The sequence below is a fragment of the Mustela nigripes genome, chromosome 16, assembly GCF_022355385.1.
Source record: "Mustela nigripes isolate SB6536 chromosome 16, MUSNIG.SB6536, whole genome shotgun sequence".
NCBI classification, from domain to species: domain Eukaryota; kingdom Metazoa; phylum Chordata; class Mammalia; order Carnivora; family Mustelidae; genus Mustela; species Mustela nigripes.
Window position 1 is genome coordinate 42,006,201 of NC_081572.1, and position 10,559 is coordinate 42,016,759.

Here is a 10,559-nt window from a genome sequence, read left to right on the forward strand (position 1 = left end):
GCCTTCGGCTCAGGTCATGATCTCAGGGTCTTGGGATGGAGCCCCCAGCGGGCTCTCTGCTCAGCGGGGAGCCTGCTTCCCCCCCCTCTCTCTCTGCCTGCCTCTCTGACTACTTGTGATTTCTGTAAAATAAATAAAGAAAATCTTAAAAAAAAAAAACTTTTCCCCTGGGGCACCTGGGTGGCTCAGTTGGTTAAGGGTCCCGTGCTTGATCTAGATCGTGAGTTCAAGTCATGAGCTGGGCTCGACTCTAGGTGTGGAGCCTACCAAGTAAACAGACAGATAGTTTTCCCCAGAGGCATGAGATGCTTTTTTAAGTATTATTAATTTGGAGGTGCCTGGGTGGTTCAGTCGTTAAGCATTTGTCTTTGGCTCAGGTCATGATACCCGGGTCCTGGGATTAAGCCCCCTGTTGGGCTCCCATCTCTTCAGGAAGCCTGCTTCTCCCCCTCCCACTCTCCCTGCTTGTGTTCCCTCTCTATTTTTTTATTTTTAAGAGTTGTTGTTTGTTTGTGTTTTTTTGGTTAAAGATTTTATTTATTTATTTGACACAGAGATCACTAAGTAGGCAGAGAGGCAGGCAGAGAGAGGAGGAAGCAGGCTCCCTGACAAGCAGAGAGCCCGATGCGGGGCTCGATCCCAGGATCCTGGGATCATGACCTGAGCCAAAGGCAGAGGCTTTAACCCACTGAGCCACCCAGGCGCCCCTTGTGTTCCCTCTCTTGCTCTCTCTCTCTATGTGTCAAATAATAAAATCTTTATTTTTTTAAAGATTATTTATTTATTTGACAGAGATCACAAGCAGGCAGAGAGGTAGGCAGAGAGAGAGGGGGAAGCAGGCTCCCCACCGAGCAGACAGCCCAATGTGGGGCTCAATCCCAGCACCCTGGGACCATGACCCGAGCCGAAGGCGGAGGCTTTAATCCACTGAGCCACCCAGGTGCCCCTAAAGTCCTTTTTTTTCAAGATTTTATTTATTTATTTGACAGAGAGATCGAAAGTAGGCAGAGAAGCAGGCAGAGAGAGGGAGGAAGCAGGCTCCCTGCTGAGCAGAGAGCCTAATGTGGGTGTCTATCCCAAGACCAAGAGAAGAAGCCACCCAGGCACCCCAAATAAATAAAATCTTTTTAAAAAAGTATTACTTTTATCAGGATAGAGGCGCCTGGGTGGCTCAATTGGTTAAGTATCTGCCTTTGGCTCAAGCCATGATCCCAGGGTCTTGGGATCAAGCTCCACTGAGCAGGGAGCCTGCTTCTTCCTCTCTTCCCTGCTACTGCTCTCTCTACCTCTAATAAAGAAATAAAATTTTAAAAATTTTTAATCAGAATAAAAATGAGGTAGTAACCATTAATTCCTTTTATTTTAGCACTTGCTACCTCAGAGATTCATGGGAAGTTCTTATGTCTCCACTTTGTTTTATTGTTGTTAGAATATTTTATTTTTATTTTTATTTTTTAACTCTTTAAAAAATCTTTTTTAGGGCGCCTGGGTGGCTCAGTGGGTTAAGCCGCTGCCTTCGGCTCAGGTCATGATCTCAGGGTCCTGGGATCGAGTCCCGCATCGGGCTCTCTGCTCGGCAGGGAGCCTGCTTCCCTCCCTCTCTCTCTCTGCCTGCCTCTCCATCTACTTGTGATTTCTCTCTGTCAAATAAATAAATAAAATCTTAAAAAAAAAAAAAAAATCTTTTTTAAAAGTGGCAGAAGCAGCCCTCCTGCCAAGCAGAAGCCTGATGTGGGGCTTGATCCCAGGACCCTGAGCTGAAGACAGATGCTTAACAACTGAGCCACCAGGCGCTCCAATTTTATTTTTTTTCCTTTTTTTTTTTTTTAAGATTTTATTTATTTATTTGACCAAGAGAGATGACAAGCAGGCAGAGGCAGGCAGAAAGAGAAGAGGAAGCAGGCTCCCCGCTGAGCAGAGAGCCCGATGCGGGGCTCCATCCCAGGACCCTGAGATCATGGGCAGCAGCTTAACCCACTGAGCCACCCACTGAGCCACCCAGGCGCCCCTTTTTTTTCCTATTTTTCTTTAAAGATTCATTTATTTTGGGACACCTGGGTGGCTCAGCCAGTTAAGCATCTGCCTTTGGCTTGGGTCCTGGGATCGAGCTCCACATCATGCTCCCTGCTCAGTAGGGAGCCTGCTTCCCCCTCTCCCTCTGCTGCTCTCTCTCCTTGTGGTCTCTCACTCCCTCTGTCAAATAAATGAATGAAATATTCCAAAAAATTAAAAAAAAAAAAACAAGGATTTACATATTTATTTGAGAGACAGCATGCAAGCACAAGCAAGAGGGGCAGAGGGAGAGAAAGAGAAAGCATCCCAAGCAAACTCGCCACTGACCACAGTGCAGGGTTTGATATTAGGACCCTGAGATCATGACCTGAGCTGCAAGCAAGAGTCAGACCCTTAATGGACTCTGCCACCCAGACAACCCTTTACATCCCCACTTTAGACAGACTGATCAAACAACAGTTAATCAAAGCTCTGACCATGCCTTTTCTCTTCCCCAGGGGAAGCCTCTCCGTTTGGTCACAGTCATCTACTACATAAAAATAACCACAAATAGGAAAAAGAAGAGAGAGAAGGACAGGAAATTCTCATCACAGCTGAACAAACCTCTATCATTTTAACATAACACAGACAGCATTATGGACTTGTTTGAACCAATGGAAATTTCCAGTAGAGGGAAAAATACATTACCAAAACTAAAAATAAATGCCCAATTATTAAAATAAAATAAGACAGCTAGGCCAGCTCTAACATTTTATACCTCTACTTCATCTTCGTTTGTAAGTCAAAACAGAAGAAATTTGTACTCTGTAAATGACCTATGACAAGAGTAACAAGTGCTTTAAAAAACAAAAAATACCCTCTAAAACAAAAACAAACAAAAAATAATCGGTGTTATGGATACTTATTGGAAGAACCAAAGAACTAGAGCAAAAAATTAAAAATAATATATACTGTGCATTTCCAGGAAAGAGAGGTAAAACACGTTCTACCAGAAGGAGAAGTTAAAGACAATTAGGGTTCATTTCCCCCATTCCTATAAAATAATTCACTGTTCTTATCTGTGAATCTTCAAGGATCTAGTACAGCCACTCCCTACCTTTGCTCAGACGAAAGACAAATCACTAATTTCCAAAAGGCCTCGCCATTTCAAGCTTTCAATCAATCTTCATAGCCAGAAAAGCTGAAGCATCAGCTTCTGTCTCCTTCTGAAAAAAGTTTCACCTCTTCCAAAAGCTATGGCCAAAAAGCCATTTTCTCTCTCTAGAAGCACAAGGTTTAATGCTGTCCTCTGCTTTGTCTACCCTAAATAACAACAAGAAAAACAACAAAGCCTCAGGAGTGCTCCTTCAGCCTCTCAGAAAAGAACCAGCCACCTCCTGGGCTCTAGCACAGCTGCCTCTGTCTTTCTCAGAGAGACACTCCACCCTGAAGGTTCCACAGGCAGGATAACAAAAAGTGGGAACTGAAAAGCTGCTATATGCGTATCTGACCTCCAGAATAGAGACTGGGACCTAGGGCAGCCAGAAACTCCCTTGCAAAAGAAAACTTTTTCACAATTTAAAAATAACAAATTGTATTTGCACATCCCTCATTGTGCAGCCCTCCCAGCTTGTGTCAAACTAGTTTTCTCCACTCTTAATAAAGCACATTGGTACCAGCTGTGTTACAAGTCAAGCGACGTGAGTGAGCTATGTTCTGAAAGCATTTAACAGATTGGCCCTCCATTCTCTATTTCCTTCCTCTTGAGTAGGAGCTACACACCATTTGTAAAAATGCCCAAGAGTATGGTATTTTTCCTACACAAGTCTGATGGCTAATTAGTCACATCACAAACTGGTATTTTTTGCACATGATCTACCGAGCCTACGTAGAACGGACATATGTGCCTACTGGGGTTTTACAAACAATATGCTTCGCCTTGACAAAGAAATCAATCATTCTACTAATGACGGTAAGGTAATATTGCTGGTGATACAGTACCATCGGCATAGCACCTACAATTTACAGTTTTCATACACAATCTCAATCACATACAAGATCCTTGAAATAGCCCACTGAACCACTGCATCTTTCAGAGGTTCAGAAAGGTTAAGTGGGACCTGCCCAAGGTTATCTATCAGCTTTATCAATGGTGGACGTGGTTTCGAACCTGTCAGACTCTAAGCCCCTAGCTTTTTTCTCTAGATCCCTCCCAGCTTTAAACGGAGGGCTCCTGACTCCCATCCTCCACCCAGAAAAGCCCATGACTCCGGACGACCGGCCCTTGCCCGCCTGGATCAGAGTTAGCTTCTTCAGCTCCGGCAGGGCTTTCATCCTCCACCACCCTCCCCCCGCGACCATTCTCTGAAAGAAGCGGAAAGGGAGAGGCGACCGAAAGCTCCTGGGGGAAGGGACGATGACAAACGGGGAAGCGCGGGACACTGCCCCTGCCGTGGGCTCCTTCACTCTGCAGCACTCACCTCCTTCCCTCCGCCAAGCTGTCCAGCCCTGGCGCGGGCGATCCGACCACCTATGCCCCAAATGCTTCCATCATCACCTCAAACTGTCCCTCCCCCACGCCCCTTCGCCTCCGACAGGCAGAGCCCACCCCCCTGCTAAGTCGAGGTATCCTTCCACCAGGCCACCCCTCTTCTCTCCCGCCGCCCACCCCTCTTCCACCATTACTCACTGTCGGTGACTGGGCCCGGCCCTCATGGCTGCTCCGTTGCCGCCCGCCGCCGCCACCGCTGCTCCACACCCGGCCCCTCAGTAGCCGCCGCCGCCGTCGGGACTCGCCGGGAGCCGCTCATGCGCCTGCGCAGCCTGGAGTACCGGGGCCCTCTACCGACGCCTGCGCTTGCGCAGCCCACGCCGAGGCGTCTTCTTCAGTGCCTGATGTCCTGGACCCCTGGGTTTCGGGTGGACATGGCTGCTGCCCTCGAGGACTGATTAGGCTTACAGGCTGTGGCGGCTGACCCCAGGTCCAAGGCCTCTGGATTACCTTGCCTAGGTTACTAACGCTTGGACCGCGATGCTCGTAAGGAACCATAGACATAATGACACTTTTAAGATTCTAGATCCTACTTACACTTAAAGGCCTGAATGCAGGTGCTCTGAGGTGACTGATAATGAACTTGGGATTTCTTTCAAGAAGACGATCACATCTAGAATACACTGGGGCTAATGGTGTAAGAGGCAGCTTTTACATCCCTGAATATACTACGGGCCAGGAGGTGCTCAGAAGCCCCAAAGATCTTGGCAAGGCGGTGACCACACCAAAACTTCTTTGGGACACTGCTAAATCAGTCTGTTTATCAAGCGCATACTGTTTATTGGACAAAAATGTTCTAGGCATCTCCTATGTGCCATCAAGGGACCTGAAGGCTAATAGTCCCCTACTTTCCAGTTCTCACTATGAAGCCTGGCCCTTGTGTAAATGTTTAAACAAAAACTAGACCTTTATCCCATGGAAACCCAACCATCAGCTCCTAGACCACTGTGCTGCCTTGGCATAGCCAAACAACAGACTAGGCTTAATTGAATCTTGGAAATTCACTACATACTTGACAGAGGAGGGCAGTGCACTGCAGTAGAAAGGAAGAGGAGACACAGGAATAAACTCTCTCCTTATAACCATGACCCCCATCCCATCTCCAGCCCAGTCTTCCCTCTACAGTTCAGAGTTTGGAAATCTCAGAACCAAGATATAATGTAAGGCAAAAGAAGATCAAAGAAGAGAAGGGGAAGGCGGGGGAGCAGTTCCATTCTTTCTGTGAAAGGTGTTAAATTCTTTGTACTTTTGGGGAAAGCAAAAGCTACTCCTAATGCCAGGATCTGATATGAATGTTTAAACTTTTAAGATTAAGGAAATTTTTTCCTCATTTTGGAAAGAAGCAAGAATAGGCCCAACAGTAAAGTTTGAGAATGCTAAAAATGGAGTGTCACTAGTATTTTTTATTACAGATTATTAATTAAAAATGCATATAGGGGCACCTGGCTGGTGTAGTCAGTTAAACGTGTGACGCTTGGCTTTGGCTAGATGGTGATCTCAGGATCGAGAGATCAAGACCCTCATGGGGCTCCACACACTCATCATGGAGTCTGACTGAGATTCTTTCTCTCTCTCTCCCTCTGTCCCTCCTGCTCATTCTCCTCCCTCTCTCTAAAATAAATAAGTCTTTTTAAAAATATATATAATGGAATTCTCAAGTCACTAAGAAATTAAGGCACCTAGGAACTGAAGGATTTTTTTACTTATCAGATGCATGTGACTTTTACATACATAGCTATATGTTGCTGTGGGAAAACACTGTACAGATAGCATAATTCAGTTCCCAGAAAAGCAAATCTACACAAAAAGTGCTTGCCTCATATATGAAGTGTCTCCCAATCTCTTGACATACATAGAGTAAGATGCAACTGCTGACAGAGTAGGGTGGTGGGGCCCAGGACCAATCCCATAAGCTAGCTCCTGACTTGGAAGAGTTGTCTTTACTTGCAAAAGTATTACCCTTTGGAACGAGAACACATTTGGCACCATGGGGAAATCTAAGAGCCAGAGGGAGGAAGAATTAATATTGATACTATGTGCAGATGAATGGATGTGTTTAAAAAAAAAAAAAAAAAAAGCCAAAGCTGACCCCGAAGTTTCCAGGAACTGTATTTTCCTAATTCTACCACCACATGAAGTCCTCTGTTGGAATCTACGTGATGATGACATATCTTTTTTGTTTAGTTTTGTTTATTTGTTTATTAAAGGAATCTCTATATCCAGTGTAGGGCCTGAACTCACGACCCCAAGATCAAGAGTTGCACATTCTTCCAACTGAGCCAGCCAGGTGCCCCAACAGCATACATGAACCATACGGGTCTCCTGAACCATTTCCCTACTTGAATTTCTTTATTTATATGGATTTATTTATTAAGCTCATTTACTTATTTATTTTTAAGTAATCTCTATAGAGCTCCTGAGTGGCTCAGTCGTTAAGTGTCTGCCTTCGGCTCAGGTCACAATCCTAGGGTTCTAGGATCAAGCCCCACATTGGGCTCCCTGTTCAGTGGGAAGCCTGCTTCTCCCTCTCCTACACCCCCTGCTTGTTTTCCCTCTCTCACTGTGTCTCTGTCAAATAAATAAAATCTTTAAAAACTACACTCGATGTGGGGCTCAAACTCATAATCAAGAGTCCAGCCAGCCAGGCTCCCCAAACTACTTGAATTTCTTGCCAAGGGCAGAACGGCAGACTTTTTTTTTCCTGCCAAGTATCGACACACTATATCAGATGATAATCATTCAGAGAACCACCCCTACTCCATTTTCAGACCCTGTGATTTGGATGAGGTCACTCTGGGCATAGAGCACATTTACATAACCCAGACCTAAGTCATTCAGCGCATAACATTCTCTAAGCTACAATCATTGTTTCAGGAATGGGCATGTAACCCCATCAGAGCCAAAATGCACATGGAGAACGTTCCTTCAGGGGAAATCTGTTGCTCTTTCCAACTAAAACCAGATGTGAGAACAAGATGCTGCAGCCATGTTGACACCACAAAGGTATGCCAATCTATCTATGGAAAGATATAATTTATTCACTCACTGAACAAAAATTTAATGAGTACCCATGATGTGTTAGACACTGTTGTAGGTGTTGGAGATACAACAGTGAGTAGTAATATGTATTGTCCTTGACCCCATAGAACTTACAGTCTAGTAGGGGACATCTAATAAAACAACAAACACTTGAATAACATTTATTATGTGTCAAGCACTGTTCTAAGTCCTTTATACATATCAGTTCTTTTCATCATCACATCCCTATCCCTATTTTATAGATAAGGAAATTGAAGGAGAGAGAACTAACTTGCCCTGGTCACACAGTAAATAATGGAACCGAAAATCAAACCCAGGATATCTGGCTCAATGATTTAAAAAATATATATTTTATCTGGGGTGCCTGGGTGGCTCAGTGGGTTGGGCCACTGCCTTTGGCTCAGGTCATGATCTCAGGGTCCTGGGATCGAGCCCCGCGTCGGGCTCTCTGCTCGGCAGGGAGCCTGCTTCCTCCTCTCTTCTCTGCCTGCCTCTCTGCCTGCTTGTCATCTCTCTCTGTCAGATAAATAAATAAAATGTTAAAAAACAAATAAATAAATAAATAATATTTTATTTATTTATTTGACTGAGAGAGAGAGAAAGATCACAAGCAGAGAGGGGCGGGGTGGGGGGGGAAGCAGGCTCCCTGCTGAGCAGAGAGCCCCATTCGGGGCTTGATCCTAAGACCCTGAGATCATGACCTGAGCCGAAAGCAGAGGCTTAACCCACTGAGCCACCCAGGCGCCCCTTAATAATATATTTTTTTAAGATTTTATTTATTTATTTGACAAAGAGAGAGAGATCACAAGCAGGCAGAGAGAGGGGAAAGCAGGCTCCCCGCTGAGCAGAGAGCCAATGCGGGGCTCGATCCCAGGACCCTGAGATCATGACCCTAGCTGAAGGCAGAGGCTTAACCCTCTGAGCCACATAGGCGCCCCTGGCTCAATAATCTTTGTGCTCAATCAAGATATTATAAACTGGGGCGCCTGGGTGGCTCAGTGGGTTAAGCCTCTGCCTTCGGCTCAGGTCATGGTCTCAGGGTCCTGGGATCGAGCCCCGCATCGGGCTCTCTGCTCAGCGGGGAGCCTGCTTCTCCCTCTCTCTCTCTGCCTGCCTCTCTGCTTACTTGTGATCCCTGTCTGTCAAATAAATAAATAAAAATCTTTAAAAAAAAGATATTATAAACTGTCTTATCATAGGAGGGGAAGAAAAAAATAAGCATCCTCAGAGAGAATTTAATCAGTCATGGAAGGAACAACCAAAGGAGACACCTGGAAGTGGGAAAGAATACCAGGCAGTTGGGAGACTGAAAAAAATTCAGTTAAGCTGAAAAAGAGGAATGACAAGAGTTGCGACTAGTGGAGGCGTGTGGCTGACTCAGTCCAAAGAGTCCCACGTTGAATGTAGAGACTACTAAAAATAAATAAACTTTTTAAAGAAGCAAAACAAAGAGAGAGGAATCTAGCAAAGTAAGCCGGAGCCACGTTACTTTACACTTTTTTCTGAGGACAGTGAAGCAAGGGAGGGACTTGTTCAGATTGGGGCCATGAGGGGTTGGTAAGACTGTGAAGACTCTTTGGCGATGCTCCTATAGCATTTCAGGCATACAAGAAAATCATTGCAGGTAGTGATAAATGCTGTGAGAAAAGGACATTTAAACTGAGACCTGAATAGGAAACAGAAGCCAAATCTTGAACCTAGGAGGCAGGAGCAGCAGATATAAAGGCCTTGGGGCAGAAATTAGCTTGATATATTCAAGAAATGATGGGAAGAGGGATGGCTCTCCCTCGCTCTCAAACAAATAAATAAAATCTTTTTTTTTTTAAGGTTTTATTTACTTATTTGACAGAGGCACACACAGAGAGAGTGCACAAGTAGGGAGAGCCACAGGAAGATGGGGAGGGAGAAGCATGCTCCCCACTGAGCAGGGAGACCTATGCAGGACTCAATCCTAGGAACCTGGAACCTTGAAAAAAAAAAAAAAAAAAAAGCCGGGGTGGGGAGGCAGAGGGAGAGTAAGAAATGGACTCCTCACGGAGCAAGGAGCCCAAGACAGGGCTCAATCCCAGGACCCTGGGATCATGACCTGAGAGAAAGGCATACACTTAACCCACTAAGCTACCCAGGCATCCGGAAATCAAGCATTTTTTAAATAAATGCTGATGAGAGGAATACAGTACAGAGAGAAATTGTCTCTATAGAAAAGAAAGATTAAAACAATTAGCTTTAAGATAAGGACATTTATTGAAAGCCTCCATTGTTCTAAATCCTAGATTCAAATGAACACATGATATTAGGTAGACGTGTTTATCATTTTCTTCTTCATTTTACAGATGACAAAACTGACATTTGGAAAGTTGAAATAACTTGTCCAAACTCGCACAGCTAAGTGGCAAGTTGACATACGAACCAGCGCAGTCTATTTCATTTGATTAGCCTCTCCTAATCTCACAAAATACATTTCCCTACAATATCCTTTGAGGGAAAATCTGGGGGAAAGAAGAGAATTAACAAAGCACTTTGACACATTTCCTCTAAGTTTTTGTGTTATCCCAGGGATTCTTCCAAGGTGTTCTCTATTGCCAATGCTGTAGTACTTGGTATGTGTCCTTTGGATGATTTTGCATTTATTTAATTAAGTTCTTCAACCACCATTTAACCTGATATTGCCCTTCAACCTAATTACAGTTGAAATGGCATTTCACCTTACTCTCCATGCAAGATTCATATTTTTCTGGTTGCCAGCTGCCCTGCATTAAGTGGTATTTTGTTCTTTGGGCACCCATATGCCCAAAGAACATCCAGAATATCATGTTCCAGAAAGGTTGTTTCTTCTGCTAATAGAGCAAGCAGCCTAAAAGCTGGAGCCTGGCACCATTTGCAAACCATCAGTGCATTTAGATGCCCAGTCTCTGTCAATCCTGTGTCATTCAGAGCTATTCTGAACACTCAGCCTCCACTCCAACCACAGCCCAGT

General features: G+C 44.7%; 1 protein-coding gene across 3 annotated transcripts in view; it reads right to left on the minus strand.

Annotated features, from left to right (window-relative positions):
- The window catches only part of FAM222B (family with sequence similarity 222 member B), an 83,028-nt gene extending 78,213 nt beyond the window's left edge, over window positions 1-4,815 (minus strand). The window contains exon 1 of one of the 3 annotated variants that reach the window (XM_059378859.1): window positions 4,682-4,815. In XM_059378859.1, the coding sequence (XP_059234842.1) occupies window positions 4,682-4,707 (26 nt within the window). In that variant the 5' untranslated portion in view covers window positions 4,708-4,815. The remainder of the gene's footprint in view (window positions 1-4,681) is intronic. The other 2 variants (XM_059378857.1, XM_059378858.1) reach the window with 2 other exon arrangements.
- Between the last annotated feature and the right edge of the window lie 5,744 nt (window positions 4,816-10,559).